General features: G+C 41.5%; 1 protein-coding gene and 1 long non-coding RNA gene across 3 annotated transcripts; one reads left to right on the top strand and one right to left on the bottom strand.

The window, feature by feature from the left end:
- Window positions 1-1,088: 1,088 nt before the first annotated feature.
- On the bottom strand, window positions 1,089-7,662 carry ptmaa (prothymosin alpha a). 2 transcript variants are annotated; one of them, XM_053429934.1, is made up of 5 exons: window positions 7,460-7,662; window positions 4,384-4,452; window positions 4,228-4,297; window positions 3,165-3,259; window positions 1,089-1,977 (listed from the first exon to the last, which is right to left on the bottom strand). In XM_053429934.1, the coding sequence occupies exons 1-5, from the start codon at window positions 7,502-7,504 to the stop codon at window positions 1,939-1,941; spliced, it is 318 nt and encodes a 105-aa protein (XP_053285909.1). In that variant the 5' UTR covers window positions 7,505-7,662; the 3' UTR covers window positions 1,089-1,938. The 2 variants fall into 2 exon arrangements, with proteins under 2 accessions (XP_053285909.1, XP_053285908.1); XM_053429933.1 differs by having other exon boundaries at window positions 4,222-4,297; window positions 7,460-7,661.
- On the top strand, window positions 6,364-20,351 carry LOC128447671 (uncharacterized). The gene is made up of 3 exons (XR_008339650.1): window positions 6,364-6,510; window positions 18,382-18,604; window positions 19,543-20,351. It is a non-coding gene; the product is annotated as an uncharacterized LOC128447671 (long non-coding RNA).
- Window positions 20,352-20,692: the final 341 nt, after the last annotated feature.

Here is a 20,692-nt window from a genome sequence, read left to right as displayed (position 1 = left end):
TCTGAAATAGTGTCATCACCACCCTGCACAGGATAAGCAGGTGTAGTTGACAGAGCTGTCAGCAATAAAACAGTTTGGTGTAAACAAGAATTTTGATTCAGCTTTTCTTCCAGCCTGAGACCTTACCTGTGGTGTAAGAACACAAAGGACTCATAGCAGCAAATTAAACCTGACACCTGATTTCACATCACACATAACTGTGGCCACTTGCATTGTTTATATTGTAATGTCAGAATTTATGAATTGTGTGTTTTTATGCCTCCGTGCAGGTGACAGCCTTAAGAGCTACTATGTTTTCATGGTGTCCGTCTTTCTTTCCCTTTCCCATAAAGGCAATATTTCAAGAATGCCTTGAGGGAATTTATTCAAATATGGTACAAACATTCATCTGGACTCAAGGATTTACTGATTAGATTTAGGTAGCCAAAGTTCAAGGTCATGATGGCTTCATAGAGTATAGTAGTTTGTTTTGCTTTAACCTGATATCTTAAGATCAGCTTGAGGAAATGTCTTCAGATTTGGTAAAAAGGTTTAATTGGACTCAAATATTAACTGATTAGATTTTGGTGTATGGCGTCTGAAGACCAACATCCCAGTGACCTCACCTTCATGTGAATGTGTTATATCGGGACCGTAATAATATCATTGTGTTATGATTGTTATGTGGTGAAGAGGACAGTTCTGTCAGATTGATCGACCTCAGTAAACAGCTCTTCTCCATGCAAAGGCAGGATCTGTTCTCTACAGCCTGCTGATCACTCACTCCTACACTTTTGTTGGTGAGTGCTGGGTGGGAGAAAGTGGAAATGCTGTGAAATCTGAAATGGTAAATGGTTTCGTATTTATATAGTGCTTTTCTAGTCTTGATGACCACTCAAAGCGCTTTACAGTACAGTTTTACATTCACCCATTCACACACACATTCATACAGTGCGTATGATGCTGAACCATTCAGGGTTCAGCATCTTGCCCAAGGACACTTCGGCATGCAGATGGGTCAAACTGGGGATCGAACTGCTGACCTTCAGGTACCCCCTCAGCCACGGCCGCATAAAGACTGTTAGTGAATTACAGGACCTTCAGTGCAATGACTGTTTGGAACAAACTTTATTGAAACTGTCAACCAGGACAGGTGCAACCTGACAAGTTGAATATTTTTTTCAAAAGTATGAAGAGAGTCTCCAACAGATAATATGCCAGTTCTTGTTATACAATCCTCAACCACAAAATATTAACCAGTTATCCAAAAAAATAATAAAAACTGATCTGGATACCAGCTTTAACCCATTACTGTGACATTGAGGAGATTTGATGAGTTCCTGGCTGTATCTAAATAGATTTAAATTTTGACACTCCGGTCACTGAAGACTGTTTCTCCTCATTCTTTTTACTGCAGGTATAAACTAACACAGTTACAATCCAACAAAATCAAACGACTGTTTATTGTTCAACAAAACAGCACAGACATAACAACATTAACATCTGGCCATAACAGACAGACGGTGACAGACGGACAGCTGAAACTACCAGTAATACACTATCAGCACTCTTGAGAAGTGCAGAATCAGTTATTTTTCCCATGCCAACACACACCCTGAAGGAACCCTAAGCAGAACCCTAATGTAATAAAAGTAAGCTGGGGGGGGGGGGCTGCCTCTGATTGGCGATTGATGCATAATGTGGACGGCTGATGATAAGTTGGAATCTAAAAGTCCTCAAAGCACCACTTGATACCAAGAAAGATCATTGTTGCAAAATGGCCAACCTCCTTACAGTATTTACAAAAATATAAAATGTAAATAAAAATACAAACTTATTCTGTTTGTAAAAGTATTCTTGTTAAGAAGGGAGGACTGAGGTGTTGAAGGTTTGCTGGAAAACTGGCTGTCTGTTCTCTCGGTGGCGTCGTCGTCCAGACAGCGGGGCCTTGGTCAAACTCTACTTATCTGTCTTCTGCTTCTTGGTTTCAACTTCGTCCTGGAAACGAAGACAAACAAGGTGAGACGTGTCATCTCAGGTAAAGAGAACACAGGTAACCACACGTTCTCTCCCTCTTCAGCACTGGACAACTGCCAACATGCTGATTAGACTGTAATGTGGGCTGTGCTATTTTAAAGTGGAGCTTAAAATTCCATCCTTACAAAGGTTAAATAAAGTTTTGACAGTTTTTTCATTTACATGTATTTGCAAATGAAACAGGAACATTTAAGAAAACAACACTATAGATGATGTATCACTTCATAATGGGACTAAAAGGTCATAAGTCACTGTCTTTGTGTGCCATTCACTGTTTTGTGCATCAACAACGATGATGGATAAACATTGATTGTTTTACACTGAGGTACACTTTAAAGCATGTTTGTATTAAGCCTGTCAGTTGCATTTGTTTCTGATAAATGAACTGATTAAGATAAAAAATCATTCTCTTCTACTGTGACAAAAACAGTATAAGCTGCCAAACTGAACAGCAATGACTGCGTCAATAATTCTGAAAATTTTCCTCTATATTTTAATATCATTATTTTTAATTCAGAATAGTACAAATCCAAACAATGCCTGTTACATATATAATATACCTATTTGTTGTAACCTACTGTTGCAGATTCACAGTTCACTGACTGAACCATGTCTGCTCTCTGCTCTCTGCTCTGGTGGACACATATTGATTTTTATATCGAGTCTGTCTTTCAGTGAAAGCTCCAATATCCATGAGCAGTGCATTTGATCCTCTCTTCTGTGCTATCTAAAAGGTGTGTTCCCCTATCTCACTGTTTATACACCATGTGTTTCTTGAAGACACTGAGTGGTTAAGCATGGTAGCAGAAAACAGTGTGAGTGCCTTGGACAACCCTGCAATTATTTTTGTTCCATTATTGGAAGTTAGGTTTAAATCTTAGATAAACTGGTTACACATAAATATTGCACAGCACTCACCCCCTTTTCAGGGGGAACTACTTTCTATCTAACAAAAATACTGGTGAAATATTTTGACCTTGTGTTCTGTAGATGATGAAAAATAACAATTAGGTATTTAGGTCAAATGATGCAAAACTGTGAGTATCTCAGTCTGCACATTATACTCCCTTCACCTCCCCTGTACTGTCACAATGGCAACAATATGGGCACTTATTCTTATTCAAGTATGTATGGAAACTCTTCCTCACCTCTTCATCATCATCATCATCATCATCATCATCCTCAGCCGCTCTCTTCCCCGTTGGTACATCAAGGTCGTCATCTTCATCGTCCTCCTCATCACCTGAACACACAGATCATCAGTGATTTTGGATAAACACAGTCTGCAGTTTACTTCAATGTCCTCACAGTCTGTTTTTCTCATACATTGTGTGGACTCATGCATTGCATCTCTCAGGTAAAATTTCAGAATATTTATCTCCTTAGCACCGGTGAGCGAATATGGGTTTAACTCCCTGTTACAGTTACAATGTTGATACCAGTATGGTCTCTAGGACATTGTGCAGTTGTACAGTCTGGCCACCAGGTGGCACACTAACCCTTCTATTGAATCGATAAGGAATTCACTGAAATGTGCACACGTCCATCGCTGATCCTGCTCCATTGAATGTGCAGTTCTGTTTCAGGCAGCAGTAACATAACAGTTTTTACATGTTCTTGTTACCCAACACACAGTCTGAGGAGTACACTGTGGCTTTATTGTTATTATTTCTTATCCTGAGTCAAGTTTGGTTGTTTGAAGGGTCCTTAGAAAACATTCCCCTGGCACACAGAGGACGCTTGAATCTGAATTGTTTTAATAATTAACAAAAACTGTTGCATTAATTGGAAGTTGTTGTTAATTAAAGTTTATGCTTTGTGAATAAACTGCTGGACTGTTGTTTGGACATGGTCATTGGCCCGGGCTGGAAAAGCCTTCGGTACTGAAGCTACAGCCAATACCAACCACACTGTGCCGACAAGGTGACTGTGAGACGAGCTTCTGTGTTGTCAAAGTGTTTTCCTGTTGTAAATGTCCAGGTGCTTTTCACAGAATGTGAAGGTGATGGTGAATTTGTCACAAGGTACAAATAATCATCACATTGAATAAGAATCTAAAACAAAAAAGTGAACAGTAAATGTTTTTGCTCCGGAGAAAACATCCTATAATAAAGAATGCCAATCTCACAAGAATAGTGTTGGTGGTTCACTAGCAGGTAACACTGTCATTTTTGTCATTGTTCAACATGGTATGAAGACACCCACCCTCACCATCCTCGTCATCCTCCTCTTCTCCTACGTCGTCCTCCACCTCATTCTCCTGCTCGCCGTTCTCCTCGTCCTGACAGGGGGAGACAGAGTTATATTTATCACCAGCACATAGACATGGATCATTCGTGTTCTGCAAGCAGAGAAGTGCTGTCTTACAGCTTTGCCGTTGGCAGCAGCATCCTCTCCGTTCTCTGCCTCTTCGGTCTTCTTTTTCTCCTTCAGCTCCTGAGAGCAAACGTATTCTTAGACACACACATGTCACACACTTTTATAAATGGGGCATTGAGTTGATACAAATAAAAGGACAACATGAAATGACCTGGTGACCAAATCTGACAATGTGTGACATTCCTAATGTTTTCAGATCAATTGACTGAGTGTTGGGTTCGACATTCAGCTTCTGGCATCAAATTCTATGTCTAAGTGTTTCTATGATTTTTTCTAATGTTGCATTGTAGTAGTGCAGCTATTTCTGTCTCGTACTCTGAGGTCAAACTATGACTTTACTTGTTTCGTCCTCTCTGTAGAACAGGAAACACTTCAGAAAGTACACAGTATATGGCAAATATATTATTGTGGTTGCTTTTTAAATGGCCGTTTAATGTGGATGATTAATCAGTTAATAATTAATAAGCGTTACGTTTGAATAGCATTTGAAAAAGTGTGCTGTGAATGTGAAACACCAAACAACTAAACCGAATGGAAGACATATATCAATAAAGCAATAATTTATAACCCTCAATATCCAGAAAAAGAAATACTGTGTTTGTTTAGATACTCCAGGCTCTCTGATTGGTACCAGACAAGCCTGTGTCCTGCAGAAAAGGAGGGAAACTCTCAGACGGGCTTTACAGCCTCAACCCTCCTCACCATCATGGAGCTGGGCTGCCAGCATTGGCTGCCATTTGCCTTTGGCGGTCAGGTGGAGAAGCTCAGCCCTCCTATTGGTGAATTCTTCACAAGTCCCTCCCACCTCTTACTGGCTCCCTGAAACCCGACACTGTCTGTCAGTGCTGCCATTTAGTCAGAGCGGAGCCTGGCAGAGAAACCACAGGCTCACCAGTGCAATGACTACAACTCCCAGCAGCACAGAGGCTGATTATTCTCTTGTCTGTTAATCAGATCAGCTGCCAAAGCAAATATATGTTTTTCTTCTGGAGAGCTTCCTTAAACAACTGCAGTAGATCAGTCACCTGCAAAACCCTATACTTAGCATACACTGTGCTACACATTCGTATTATAACATTATACTACTATATTCATATAGTAGTATAGTACATTTGCACCCAGGGCATGTTTACTACTCTCTCTGGTGTCTTCTGACTCAATAATGTAGAGCAGCATAACTTCCTCCTTCCTCTTCAGGCTGAGGAATCCACACCGCATCATCAGACCTGTCCACACACGCCTGCCTCAACTTGATAGACCAACAACAGGAAACCGTCACTCACTTTATTTAACTGAACCTGTGTGGCTATCACAATGCTGGCATCTGTCTGTATGTCTGTCTACAGTGGAGAGACAGACAGGGTGACAGTGGGGCAGGAGGAGTTCCTCAGTGCCTAGATGAGTGATGTGACTCATGTGGCCTTCACAGTCACTGTACACCTGGGAGACTTTGGGTGGATACTGGACTCTCTGCACCACCACCACTGTCAAGAGTAAGAAGAATTTGTCCAGTGCACTTCCACTCACTTGAGTGAACAGAAACGAAGCTGTTCACAGGGCAAGTGGTTGACAAACACATTACTGAACTGTATGTCAGTCTGTTTGCCTGCCTCTCTGTTTACCTGTCTGTCTGCCTGTCTATCTGTTTGCCTGCCTGTCTGTCTGTAAGTATTTCTATCTGTCTGTCTGCCTGTCTCTCTGTCAGCCTGTCTGTCTATAAGTATTTCTGTCTGTCTCTCTGTCTGCCTCTGTCTGCCTCTCTCTGCGTGTCTATCTCTCTGCCCGTCTGTCTCTCTGTATCTCTGCCTGCCTGTCTGTCTGCCTGTCTGTCTGCTTCCATTCCTCCGCTCTTCTTGCAGATCTGTCCGTTTCCGTCGCGCCCCCCTGCGGCTACGCGCGCAGTTCAGTGAGACGCGCACGACTCTGCCCCTCCTCGCGCACCAGCTGCTTGAAGTATTTGGAGCGGAGCGCGCGCTGTGTGCGCCGTACACACACATGAAACAGTAACTTCGTCACTTTGTTGTGGACCAGCTGCCCCGTTTTGAATCACGGACTGTCTGTAAAGGACAAGGAACTGCGGGAAGCAACAGGAACCTCGCTCCCCGTGACCGACAGGTAGAGTTGAGGAAATCTTACAGAGAGCTCCGTGATGAAGAAGAGAGCTCCGTGATGAAGAAGAGCAACCCTGGGCTCTGTTGATACTCACGATGCCTCCGCAATGACAACTAAACACACAGACACACACATGTATTGGCGTGCGCACTCACGGCGGAGAACCGGGGCTCAGTCGGGAGGGGCTCGAGATGAATAAACTCAGATTATTGTTCAGTCACGTCACCGATTAGTTACAACCTGGCGGACTAATCTGGATACTGTACTTATTAAGTAGGTGTGAGTCAGAACCTGCGTCGTCTCACTACACGGCTCTGTGCGAACAAAATAACTCCGTACAATGTTAATCCATTTGTTGTGTGCACGAATTCGAGGGACACAAAAGCCATTCTGAAAAATCCGCGCTCACCCTCTGCATGGGGACGATGTGTAAACAGGGGGACAGCGGCGCCTCAAACGGGACCGTCGCTTTTTCGGTGTTCTTTTAATGAGCCGACAGTTTGCATCCAAACACCGAGTGGGCGGGAGCGGAGTTAAATAATCAAAGTCCATTAAATGGCAGCAATCATTCAGACCGCTTCTCGGGGCTTAGAGGTAACATTGGGTGAGATTTGACTTCGTTCATTCATTGTAAACCCTTCTGCGGAGTGTGCTCGGTGTAGTTAGTGAAATGACAGATGCTGAAATGTGTCGGGAGGCTTCCGCTGCAGCCTCACGGCTCCTCATCCACTCTCACAGCTGCTTCACCTCCACACGTCTCCCCGCAAACACACTTTCACATCCAATTCGCACCGTTTGTCCGCTTTTCACATGCTTCGAAATCAACCGCGACTCTTTCGTTAGCTCGACACGGTGCTGCTTGAAATATATCAATTACCAGCACAGTTATTAATGGATGCGGAGTTGGCAGGAAAAAAAGCATTGTGTCCTTATCTTCATCTCTTGTCCTTACCTTGACGCTCAGTTCCCCGCTGGTTTGTACTTTACTGTCCGCCATGTTACTGTGTGAGAAGAGCTGGATATCCAGTCAAAATATTGCAAAATGTGAAAATCAAATTTAAAAAAATAACAGACGTAGAGTCCTTAAACCTGTGAGGGTGGAAAATGAAAGACGTCGTCCTGACAGCGGCGGGTCCACCAGGCAGAGCTGCAGCCTTTATAGACAAGTGGGAGGCGCTAGGTGTATGGACCTACACGCTGATTGGTCCATTAGCTTTGAAAATATTCAGCCTGCAATTGGCCAGGGGGAAACAATATACGTCTCTCTCTCTCTCTCTCTCTCTCTCTCTCTCTCTCTCTCTCTCTCTCTCTCTCTCTCTCTCTCTCTCTCTCTCTCTCTCTCTCTCTCTCTCTGAGTGTGTGTCTGGTCTAGGTATTACCAATGCAGTAAGGACCTATATCTGATTTCACAGGCACATTAAGGGTATTTTGGGGACACAGCATGTGTGTTTGTGTGTGTGTGTGTGTGTGTGTGTGTGTGTGTGTGTGTGTGTGTGTGATAGTGTGTGTGTGTGTGTGTGTGATGGTGTGTGTGTGTGTGTGTGCGTGGACCCAAATTATTGTACTTCTGTCTCAGTGAGGACACTCATAGGCATAATGCATCTGCCAGCCCCTTACCCTAGCCTTAACCATCACAACTCCCAAAACCAAGTCTTAACCCTCAAAGTAGCCTTTGAAAAAGTAAGAACTGGCCAAAATGTACTCACTCTCCAAAAAGGTCATAACTCTGTAAAGGTTATATGCTCAAAATGGTCTTCACAAAAATAATTACAAGTTACCATCTGCACCCTAGACGCAGACAGCCATAAATATCACACAAACAATCTGTATTGCTAATAAACAAGTCCAAATGCTGTATAGTTTTAACCCTCAGAATAAAAATAATCATAATTGACTGAACAGCCCACTCTACACTCATGTTCTCCGTTTACTATTCGCTAATAAGTCTTTCAAAATGACTCATTTTGAACGTACCAAAGCATTAGCTACAGGCTGAATTCTGGATGTTGTAACTGGTCCAGTTGTAGCCTGACTACTTTGAATAATGTTGGGTAGATCTACCAATTATCACATTCATTCAGTCTAAAATGTATAAACTTAATAAATGCAAGTTAAATCCATATTCAAATCTTTATGGTCTGTTATGGTCCGCCCGCCACCGCCGCCGCCCGTTATTATCACCATCATAATATTATTATTACTATCATATTAAAAATAAGTGTTATTATTGCTATCATTAGGATACTGTTATTATTATGGGCCTCTTGGGATCTTGGGGAAACAAATCATGCAGGTCTGTCAATGTGAGACATGAGCCTGTTTTGCCTTGCAAAGGTCCTCAAATCTTGGGGCAATGTTTGACAAACATATCCTCAGGCCATCTTCAATCTGTGCGCGGTTGCGATATTTAGTTTTGAGCGCAGTCAGTCTTGAAAAGCCTGCCTCGCACAAATAAGTCGACGTGAAAGGGAGGATCATTTTTAAGGCTATGTCGCAAAGCTGAGGGTATTCCGGCATCAATGCTACCCAGAATGACGTAAGAGGGGAGGTGGTAAACAGATGCTCTTCAGTCTACTGTCACTCTTCAGCTCAATAAGCTGCTCTTGCATGTCTATTGACAGCTTGTCGGCTGAGCAGAGAAATGGATCCCGAACCCAGGTGAATGAACGGTAGTCCTCTTTGAAATAGGACCCAAACTGATTCTTCAGCGCTAAAAGGTGATCAGCAGCTGATTGGAGGAGAGAGGAGAAATCAGTGCCACGTGCATCGGCAATGAAGTCTGCAAGACTGGTAAACATGTCGCAGTTTCCAGAACTGATGCGACCACGCCAGAGAGCAATTTTTTGCGTGAAGTCATTCACTCTATCAGCGAGGAGCAAAACGTTAGATTCGCGGCATTGCAAAGACCGGTTGAGGCCATTCAGCCGGTCAAAAATATCCACCAAATAGGAGACACTTTACCTCCTCTTGCAGCTCATACAGCCGTTGTAACACCCGCCCCCTGGAGAGCCAGCGAACTTCAGTGTGCAGCAACAGCTGTTCGTGCCCTGACCCCATCTCCTGGCAGAGGACCCCTAACAAACGGGAGTTAAGTGGACGAGCTTTAATATGGTTAATTATTTTCACGGCCTGGTGAAGCACTGACTCGAAGAGCGGTGGCATATTCCTGGCAGCAAGTGCCTCGTGACGGACCATGCAGTGTGTCCATTGCACAAGTGGAGCAACTTGCTGGATGTGAGCTTAGTTGCTCTTTGATATCACTAGACATTTCTGATATTCGGCGTGACACAGTGTCATTTGACATAGGTATTGCGCTGAGTTTAGCAGCTGCACTCTCTCCTATCGTTATTCTACACATGTCTTGCGCGGCCGGCAAAATCAGTGTTTCAGCAATTGTATGGGGTTTGCCAAGCTTAGTAATTCTATGAGCAACTACATACGATGCCTCCAGACACTGCTTGGAGACAGTGCTATGCTTCGGGATGGTGGTTTGTTGTTGCTGGAGGCCATCACGTTTACGTTTAAAGAAGTCCACAGGCTTCTCTTTCAAGTCAGGGTGTTTGGTGTCGAGGTGCCTTTTTAATTTGCATGGCTTCATGCTGTCAATGGTTCCTAACAAAACGAACAGTACACAAAGTAGACAGGGACAGCACAGAATAGTATTCAAGTGCTGGTGTTTTATTTGTTGCAACACGGTGGATGATTGAAGATGTAAAGGTAGGTGTTAAGGAGAAAAGGGCTAGCTGCAGTTGGAAGAAGTTAGCTAGCTAGAAGGCTAGCTTTTGGGGCTATGAGCTTTCTAAAAAAGACTGTGGAGCAAATTACTCCTTAGATTAGGCTACGAATAGGCCTACTGCAAGTGCAGTAGTATATTACTAAGGAAGGAGTGAGTCTTTAAAAGACTGTTTATAAAGCAATGAATATCTGAATAATAGAGAAAACAAGAGCAATCGCACAAACTCTGCAGGGTGTCGTCTCAGTAAGGGTGAGCGCTGACCATGCCTTCGGTTACTTTTATACTCGGAAGCGTACGTGCAACTCACGTTCAAATGATAACACTCCTCTTTTGATTGGTGGATCAGGAACGAAACAGTATTTGATTTGTTTGTGTCAGTCCAGCCCCTAGCATATCGCCACTGAGGGAGCTTTCACTAACCAGTGACAGGTCGTCGGTCTTTCTTCTTTTTTTTTTTTCACCTCTGACATCGCGCCCCCCATGGAGAGTGTCCGCGCCCCCCCACTTTGAGAACCACTGAGATAAGACATTAGTGCCAAGTCTGTGCTTTATTTAAGAAGATTTATCTTAGGAGGACCGAGGCACATGTGATCCCTGTTTCCATTCAGGGGGTATCTGTGGAAATGTTTGTGGCTTACAAGTACCTTGGCGTGTATTTTGACAAAGAAGACCAAGAACATTGAATCTGTCAACAAGAGGTTCCAGAGGTAAATTTTCTGTATTTATACAGCACTTTTCTAGTCTTGATGACCACTCAAAGTGCTTTACAGTAGCTCCCATTCTATCATACAGTGCATCTATGTGCAGCACCGAGCAAATTTGGGGTTCAGTATCTTGCCCAAGGACACTTCGGCAGTCGAAAAGGGGAGGACTGGGATCTAAGGGCTTACCTTAGATCCCAGTCTAAGGTAAGACTTTGAGAACCACTGTGATAGAGGAACCTCAAAAGCTACTACTACGAGAAACCCTGTGTTGAATCTATTTAGGCTGTAAATTTAGTTTATATTATTTATTGATTTGTTATCTTACTTGTTGTGAGGCACTTTGTAACTATGTTTTGAAAAATTTAAATTGGAAATAAATAAAGTTTATAATAATATTATTAAAACTGCACAAACTGGAATTACTCAAGCAATATACAGACAACAAAGAAATTAATTTAAAAGAAATAATATGAGCATTGCTCTGGAATGTAATGTTATTTTAATCAAGTGAAAACCATTAAGTCATACCCACTGCTGTAATTATTCCAACTTGCCTGTTGCTGGTACTATTGTAGATACAATGGAAACTACAAATATACTGCAACAGCAATAACTACTGCTACTATACTGCACTACAATCCTGCTGGTAATATACTACAGCTGCCCACTTCTTCTGTTACTCCTGCTGTTATTTTTATCACAACTTTACTGTTGCTCTATTGTAACTGTGGCCGACAATACAACAATACTTTCACAAACTACAATTGGTACCACAATTAATCAATGGTTACTCCAGGTGGTTACTCAAAGTACTCAAAATATATAGTTAACTGCATTTCCTTTCTGCTTGTAGGCCTTTGTATTTCATATAAAGATGTGTTATATATAGATGTAACAATAATACACATATATATATATATATATATATATATACACGAATGGTCTAAGTAGATAGATAGATAGATTACTTTATTCATCCCCGAAGGGAAATTAAGTCGTCATAGCAGCAGGTATATTTGAATACAATAAAATACAATACAATAGAATAAAATAAAAAATATTGAGGTAGAAAGAATAAAAAAACAGGAACACAAGATAAATAGGTAGATAAGGTGCAGTGGCAAGATGATGGTAATAGTACTGATGATATGATGGTAATGTTATTGTTAGACAGTATATACAAATAGTACAGTATATATAGTATATAATATAACATAATATATATATTTATATATGATAGTAATTCTACCAGTATAATAGCAGTATATAGTAATAATGGCAGCAACAGTATATATAATAATAGTAAATATAATAATAATAACATGTACACATGTATACATATTATATACAAAGAATATACAAAGAGTATGATATAATATGATATGATATATAGTAGAGGTATAAATATAAATATTCGACTATACAATAGATAATATAATATACTATGAGTGTAAGAATATGTAGACAGTGTGCAAAAGACAATATTATTGTATAAAATGATATATAGTATCAATATGGTTTATATTAACACATAGCGGAGTGTTTTACAGGGTACACAGTGCAAGGAGACAGGTACATTCAGTGCAGTTCTTTGATGGTGATGGTGGCTCTGACAGAGGTAGCTGAATTGTACAGTCTTATTGCGGTTGGGACGAACGATTTCCTGTATCGTTCCTTAGAGCAGCGGGGTTGAATGAGTCTGTGGCTGAAGCTGCTCCTTAGCTTGTCCAGTGTTTTGTGGAGGGGGTGAGAGGGATTATCCATGATTGCCAGTACTTGTACTCTCTGCAATGACAATAAAGTAGAATCTAATCTAATCTAATCTAATATAGATACAGGATGAGACAGAGTAACATAGAAACAGAGAAGGACAGAGAGAGGGAGCTGAGGAAAAATATGGATGAGAGAAAAAGGGAGGGAGAGGGATGCAGGGAGGGAGACTGGGAGCGATGGGTGAGAGAGGAAGGAGGGGGGCAAAGAGGCAATAAAATAACAACGACGGGAGGGGGGAGTAGAGAACGAAATGAGGAGAGGCGTGTGTCTGTGCGCGTGCGTGTGTGGACGGATATCTTATCCTGTTAAAGTGGAGCTGTTGTGCGTAACCGTCATGGTGATTTCAGTCACAGTTGTGTTTAAACGGTTTAGTATTGACAGTTTCATGTCAAACTAATAATGGATACGATCTCCATTTGAAAACAGGAAACAATGCTGGACAGAAAAAACAAGGAAAATGTATGTTTAACATCGATACTTCCTCCATAAGTATAAAGGACAGTGCTGAGGTTTATTCCCTCACCATCATGGCGGACTTAAGAGTCCGTGTGGCGTCGCGATTGTTAAACATTTCCTCTGATTGGCTGGTGAACTGGAGCGAACATAAAACTGACGCTTTGCGCCCGATGATTGGCTGATACAGCTGTCAATCAGCCAGGGCAAAGTGGGTGGGGTATTCAGCTGGAGGTAACAGCAGAAGCGAAGTAGGAGCGGAGCGGACTGGACGTTTCACTGCTGCCTGAAAAACTAAATTAAACTAAAATAATATAAAATAAACTGATTAGATAATATTTGATTAATTTCGGAAAATCGAATAACCAAGTAATATATAATAGATGAAAATAAAATAGCCTAATGAAATTAGTTAAAATAAAAAAAGATAAGATCAAATTTGATTAATTTAGAAAATCAAGTAACCAAATAAAATAAAATAGATGAAAATATAACAACCTAATGACATTAATTAAAACTAAATTAAAATAACCTGATAAAATCAAATCGAGAACTAAAACTTACCTTATGATTTAAAAGTTATCTTCTGATGGTCTTTGGTGTCAGAGGTCAGTGTCTCCTTAATCGTTCCCCATGTTGTCGCTTGCTTCTGGCTGGTGACATTTTACCTTTTTGCAGTTGATGCTGCGATAGGATTTGGTTTGGTTTTCACAGACTGAAGACTGCCTCGTTGTCTGGTGTTCACTCAATCTCACTGATACATTTCTCCGTTATGTTTCTTCTAACAAATGTTGTAAATACTTTTATTTTGTTGATTGGTTCAGTTGCTACTGTTGCACTCCTGTCCGTCCTGGGAGAGGGATCCCTGACATGTGGCTCGCTCTGAGGTTTCTATGTTTTTTTCTCCCTTAACAATCAAGCCTCTTCATATATCAAAGAGCTCATGACACCGTATTGTCCCGATAGATCCCTTGGCTCCCAAAACACAGGCTCACTTGTGGTTCCAAGAATCTGTAAGTGTTGATTGGGAGGCAGAGCCTTCAGCTACCAGGCTCCTCTCCTTTGGAACCAGCTCCCACTCTGGGTTTGACACCATCTCTACATTTAAGTTTAAACTTAAAACGTGCCTTTTTGATAAAGCATATAGTTAGTTATTGGGTGGCTGTGGCTCAGGGGTTAAAATGCTGTCCTCTAACCAGAAGAATGGTAGTTCAATCCCAGTCTTCCCCATTCCGAATGCCGAAGTGTCCTTATGCAAGATACTGAACCCCAAAATTGCCCCTTTTCATAGAGAAAAGTGCTGCACATAGATGCACTGTATAAATGTGTGAGTGACTGCAGAACTGTGCTATGAAGCGCTTTGAGTGGTCATCAAGACTAGAAAAGGGCTATTTTGGTAGTTCTCCATTACTCTTGTTGAGCGCTAAGGACAGAGAATGTCACACTTTGTTAAGCCCAATGAAACTGTTGTGTTCTCATTACTGTGACATTCTACAGAGGTTTTAGAAGGGGACTGGTTGGAGTCCCTTACTTAGACATTTGCATTCTAACACTCAGCCCCTCAGGAGAAAGTCAGGAGATTATCCAGAGTTTAACACATGTCTGAAAACCATTCAAGTGTTTAAGGTTAGCCAGATCTTAGGCCATATGCAGTCCTCTCATTCATTTGAATGGAGCCAGTGCAGGGGCGCAGCAGAGGGCTCTGACATAACAACATGGAGCCAAAATAGTTTGGGCTCAACTGTTGCAGCAGAATGATGTCATTAACATGACACAGCGGTGTCCAAACGTAAGGTAACTACACATTTCTGTTCAATTACCTGAATTACCTGAATATTGTATTCAAACAGGTAACCTGGTGTAGTGAGAGATGAATTGGTTGCCACATTAAAGAACTATCCAGGTCTACAACAAGAAGGTTGCCGGTTCAAATCCGACTCTTCCCCATCTGCATGCCGAAGTGTCCTTGGCAAGATACTGAACCCCTAAATGGCCCCTCATAAATGTTGAGTGTAATAATTGTAAGTCGCTTTGGACAAAAGCGTCAGCCAAATGACATGTAATGTAATGTAATGTAATGTAATGTCTATGAAAGTCCGTTTGTTCGTATCACAAACCATATTTCAGTGTGTCTTGTTAAGATATTGTAGAGATCTAACATAAGGGTGTCCCACTTGGATGCTTCTGATCATTTCTGTTGATTGAACAGGGTCCACCCTGGTCTGAAGGAGGGGCGGGACTCCACTCTACTACTGACAAAATGTTGTGCTTGATGTCGGAGTCTTCACTGCTGATGTTGTGGTGGTGCTGGTTAGACAATTTCAGTTTGATTTCTCTCACACATACATTCACATCATATATTTAAAACCATAATGACAAACAGCAGTGTGGAAGAATTGAAGCTTCTGAATTTTTATTCTGTATAGGACAATTCATACACTGACATGTCTCTCATTTGGTGAAAACAACTACAGAGGAGTCAACCAGCTTCCAGCAGGATGGCTGCAAATGCAACGCTGCTGGCAGCTACACACATTACTTTATATTCTCGAATTAACATGAATAAAATCAATATAGCTGATGTAAAAGGAGCAGAGAGCATTGATAAGACTGGTCTCTTTCCATTAGAACCTCACTGATCTCCTTCTAGCGGTGTTGGTTAAGGAGCAGATAAATAAAACACTGTATAATGGTATAATGTTGATATGATGCATATAAGTGAACTGTTATAAGTATAACAGTGGATATACTGACAGAAAGAACTCAACTTCAGTGCATATGATAGGGTCATTTTAAGTGCATTACGTGTAACCCTGACAGGATGACAGCAGGGGGCAGTAGTGGAGTTGCAGTGGACAGACTCGCTCTAGAGAAGCACACTGCTCTGTTTAGTTGTGAAAAAGTAATCATTGCTACATTTCTGCAGATGGGGTGCATACATCTTTACATACTCATTAATTGAACTATTTGAAGCGGTGCTAAAACAACATAAATTCAAAATTCAGTACTAATTGGACTGTCCCAAAGAGTTGTACATTTGTCTTGGTCTCTTCAGCCATACTGCAGCCATAAAACAACAGCAATTCATACATAGAATATATAAATGCATTAATAAATAAACATTGAATGATGCATCTAACCAGATTGCACATGCAAGACTTTATCTAATAGTTTTATTGACTTTTATTGATGAGCAATTTCTTTGAAGCCATTGAATCTGCAATGAGGGACTCTGAGCCTCCTACCAGAGGGCTGGTACGCAGCATGTAGAACATGGGTTGGGTCAGTTACTGTCCTATAAGCTTGCCTGAGGGGAGTCTGTGCGTAGACTGCAGCGACGTGTGCTGAATTTATTACTATTTTGACTTCTGCTTACTTATCCTGCATGTTTCAAACACTCACTCTCAAATTTTGCTTTTGTTATTCTTTAGCTTCTTTTGCTCTTTTCTTTTCTCTCTCTTGTTTTAGTCTCACAGACAACATAGATCGCATGTAAGCACATCTTTCTTGATTACAAGTCATAACAGTTACCTCTGCAGTTTGGTTCATGTTCATCAACGCAAACCACACAATTGTCAACACAGCTACATGTTGATGCTCAGTGCAGTTTAGGTGAGAAGTCATTAATCTAAACTTCTGCTGTTAAGTAAAACTGCAGGTGAGCATTATGCTGCAGATGCAGATAAGGAGAAGAGAAGGGGTTGGACAAATCTTTACCAAAACACTGTGCTGAACAGGTTCCACTTTGACACTTTGATAAGGTACAATGCAAAGTACTACAGGAAACCATTAGTGGAAACATCAGACACATTTAAAACATGAATGCATGAATGCATTCAGAAATGATATCGTCTTGGATCAGTAGCAATAACTGTGATCACGAAATCTTCTCTTTGACTTACAAAAAACCCCAGTCACTTGACTTTGTCTCCCCATGTTGTCCTGTCAATGTTTTGTCTTTTTTCTTGCAATAATAAATAATGACCTTTCTTTAGCTCCCGAGACCTGTTAGATAATCCACCAGTGAGAAAGCTCAAGCACATGATCAGCACTATGCTAATACAATGAGCAGGACGTAATTGTCTCTTTTTAGACTCTACTTGGCCACAATTGGACTTTAAGTTGGTGTAGCACTTGGGCCACACCAAACAATAACTGAGGCAGCAGACACAGGGTGGCAGTATCATCCACTTCTCATGTTTGCTCACTCAACACAGTAAAGAGCAAGCTTCATCTCTATTTATCTTTATTTTTGTCTCCAGTCTACCAGCATTTAAATTATGGGTTTAGTTCACCTAAAATGCTCCGTGAAAACCAAAGAACATGATTATTAGCTATTATCTTGCTGCATCTCTAATGCTCCACTGAATGACAGCTTTTATGAAACAATTCTCCGTCGTCCGCATTTTGGCTAAACCACAGCAAAGCCAGCCACAAATTCAAATGTATGACTGAACAAGCCGTACCGGAGTTTCCCTATTGGCCATAGCTCTTTTAAAAAAATATTGGCACAAACTGTTTTTTATTACATCATCAGGGCGGTGTTTGCAGGTGGAGTCGCCAACGCAAACTTGTCGATGGATTAAGTGTCATTTCACTTTCTTTTAAAAGCACCAAGCAACAAACCTGGCAAGTATCAGGACAAACAGCAGCTACTTTCTTCAGAGGTCAGTAGTTACTCCTCACGAGCCTGAGGTCAAGATTTTGACCTTGTCTTGTTGAATGTGTGCAGCTCTGCACTGTTCCTGATCTTTAGTCACTGACCCATATGAGTCGATTGATTCGAACATTTCCAAATTGTTTTTTATGTCATGAGTATTGATTTGATATGTTATGCTTTTGGAGACAGCAAAAGAGGGAATGACAGACAGGTGGTGAGGAGACCCGATTTAAGCCAGATACTTTGCAGATAAGAATTGCTCATCAAGACTTGAAAAGCGCTATATAAACAGAAAACCCAAACCATTTATTAACACCTGAGCCAGATGGACTCATCATTGTCATTTAACGGGATACGGATTAGTAATACTTGAACATTTTCCTAATACTTTATCCCCCATTAATAGGACTTGCAGAGGAAAAACAACAGATTCTCTGTTTTTCCTTGGTTTTCCTTGGAGCGTGTGCTGCCTCTTGTTTGCAGCTGTGATTCTTTCTCCCCTCTCTCCGTCCCTCTCAGCAGACCTTCTCCCTCTTCCTCCATCACAGAGCACACCACAAGCAGCAGTTTGAAATGGCGGAGAGAGGAGGAGAGAAGAGGGGCTGCAGAGAGGCTGCAGACAAAACCCAGAGTGGAGCTGCAGATCTGAGTGGAGGTGGACTGACTGGAGATGTATCACCAGAAGTGAATGGCAGCTTCTTATTGTCAATCAGCTTCCACAGACCATTATTGCTGTCATGTCTTTCAGATGGCTGAAGTCTTCTCCAACAGGTAGTATTTAAGGTTTATATGGTATGTTTTTATTGTCAAAGAATGACGTGACATGAAATATCACAGCCTGATCATTTTCTCCGATGGTGCGATTTTGCTTTTAACCACAACTTTATTTGTATAACACTTTAAACTGCTTTACTATACAAAATAACAGTGACGGTCATTATTACTATCATCAATCACAGGAATAACAATAACAACAACAACAACAATCATGTTTTCGAATGATGTCTATTGAGGAGAGAATTAGATAATGAGAGGGAGATAGTTCCTGAGTTCTGGGGCAGAGTGGAGAAGGAAGGCCCTGTCCCTGAAACAGGACAGGACAGCAGCTCTGAGGTGTTGGATGGGGCGAGATCATTTAGTGCCTTGTACACAAACATAAGAATTAAAAAATTAACCCTGCCGCTGACAGGCAACCGGTGTAGAGAGGCAAGAGTGGGTGTAATGTGTTACCGTTGTAACAGTTGGAGACGGGATTAAAAAGACTGAGTGATGCCAAAATATAACGAATTGCTGTAATCAGGGCTTAAGGTTATGAGGGCCTGCAGCCAAAGCTTTAACATTAAAATTCACGTGGCCAATAACTGCAGAACACAAGCTCAGCCCACATGAGATTTGTTGGGCTTGATCAGTGACAGCTGGCAGCACACAGTGTTGTGATCAGGGAAGATACTGGAGTCACTTGGTTCATTTTTGCCACCTCACACGATCAGAAATAGAACAAGTAAGAGCAGAGTGGTAGCTGATGATGATATGGAGAGAACAAGTGTCAGCATTTGTGATGACAGTGTCAAACAAAGACGTTTCTGTCATGTCCAAATCACTTGCAAAGGGAGCTGTCTTACCAAGGTCCTTCTCCCTTATTCATCAGTTTGGTTTAGCAGCCAGTTCTATGAAGAATCATTTTTAATTTGAACCCTCTTCCATTTAAGAATCATTGAGACCACTCTTCTCTTGGGAAACTTCAATGCAGCAGAAACCTTTTTTGCGGCCTTCCCCAGATCTGTGCTTCGATTCCGTCCTGTCTCTGAGCTCTGCAGGCAGCTCCTTCCACCTCATGGCTTGCTGTTTGCTCAGATGTACACTGTCAGCTGGGACATCTAGGGGCCTGGCTTAGCTGTGGGTCTTTCCAAATCATGTCCAATCAGTTGATTTCAGCACACTCCAATAAAAAAAGAAGTTCAAGTGTTATAGCAAAGTGTCTGAATGCAATGTGATATTTCGCCATTTGCTTTTAAGCCATTTAAAAACATTTCTGAAATTATGTTTTCCACTTCATCATGTAGTATTATATAGAGACTGAAAACTTTCCGGTAACAATGAACATAACTATTTGTGGCTTGCTCAGGGACACTGTCAGTTGGCTGTGTGTGTAAGAATGAGGCGTCCCTGCTTCTCTTCAGCGTGTGTGGAAGCAGGGGTGGACTCAAATGATAACACAGGCTGTGACTCTGACTCCATCCCAACCCCTCGCGTCACACACACCACCAGAAGACACATTTCTTCGGCTAACCTTGGTTAAGCAGGTATTTTTTACATTTTTACACTCACCAGTGGTAATAAAGTCACGACTGATACTGAGACTGAACTAATCAGGAAACGCGGGTGACTGTGTCATTTTCCCCCAAAATTCCAGCCACAACCCCAAAGTCAAACCCAAAAGTTTTTTTTCCAAGAAGTCCAGTTTTAGAGGCTCAGAAACTCCAGAGTTTGTGTGCGTGTTGATGTAAACATAGCAACATAGATGCAGTATAGAACCCCAAATTAGTGTGTAATTAGTGTTATTAGTATGAAAGTAGTCTCAGACCACCTCCAGGTGGAGAGTAGACAGTTGATCAGTTCGATCCCAGTCTGTCCCATTCCACATGTATGGTGTCCTCGGGATAAATACTGAGCCCAGGTTGACCCTGTGCCGGCAGTGTGTGAGTGATGTATGATAGATAAAGTGCTGCACATAGAAGCCCTGTATGAATATGTGTTTGAATGGGTGAATGGCAAAACTGTACTGTAAAGAGATTTTTTACATTATTATATGTCATTTAGCTGACGCTTTTGTCCAAAGCAACATACAATTAGTAAACT

The sequence above is a fragment of the Pleuronectes platessa genome, chromosome 9 (assembly GCF_947347685.1).
Source record: "Pleuronectes platessa chromosome 9, fPlePla1.1, whole genome shotgun sequence".
NCBI lineage: Eukaryota > Metazoa > Chordata > Actinopteri > Pleuronectiformes > Pleuronectidae > Pleuronectes > Pleuronectes platessa.
The sequence above is the reverse complement of the archived record's forward strand: the minus strand, read 5'-3'. Positions and strand labels throughout refer to the sequence as shown.

Excerpts from the sequence above, each read along its gene's own strand:
- ptmaa (XM_053429933.1), bottom strand. The coding sequence starts at position 7,504 with ATGGCGGACAGTAAAGTACAAACCAGCGGGGAACTGAGCGTCAAG. Across the intron at positions 4,453-7,459 it reads GCGGGGAACTGAGCGTCAAG|GAGCTGAAGGAGAAAAAGAA; the intron begins GTAAGGACAAGA and ends GTTTGCTCTCAG. Across the intron at positions 3,260-4,221 it reads GGATGACGAGGATGGTGAGG|GTGATGAGGAGGACGATGAA; the intron begins GTGGGTGTCTTC and ends CTGTGTGTTCAG.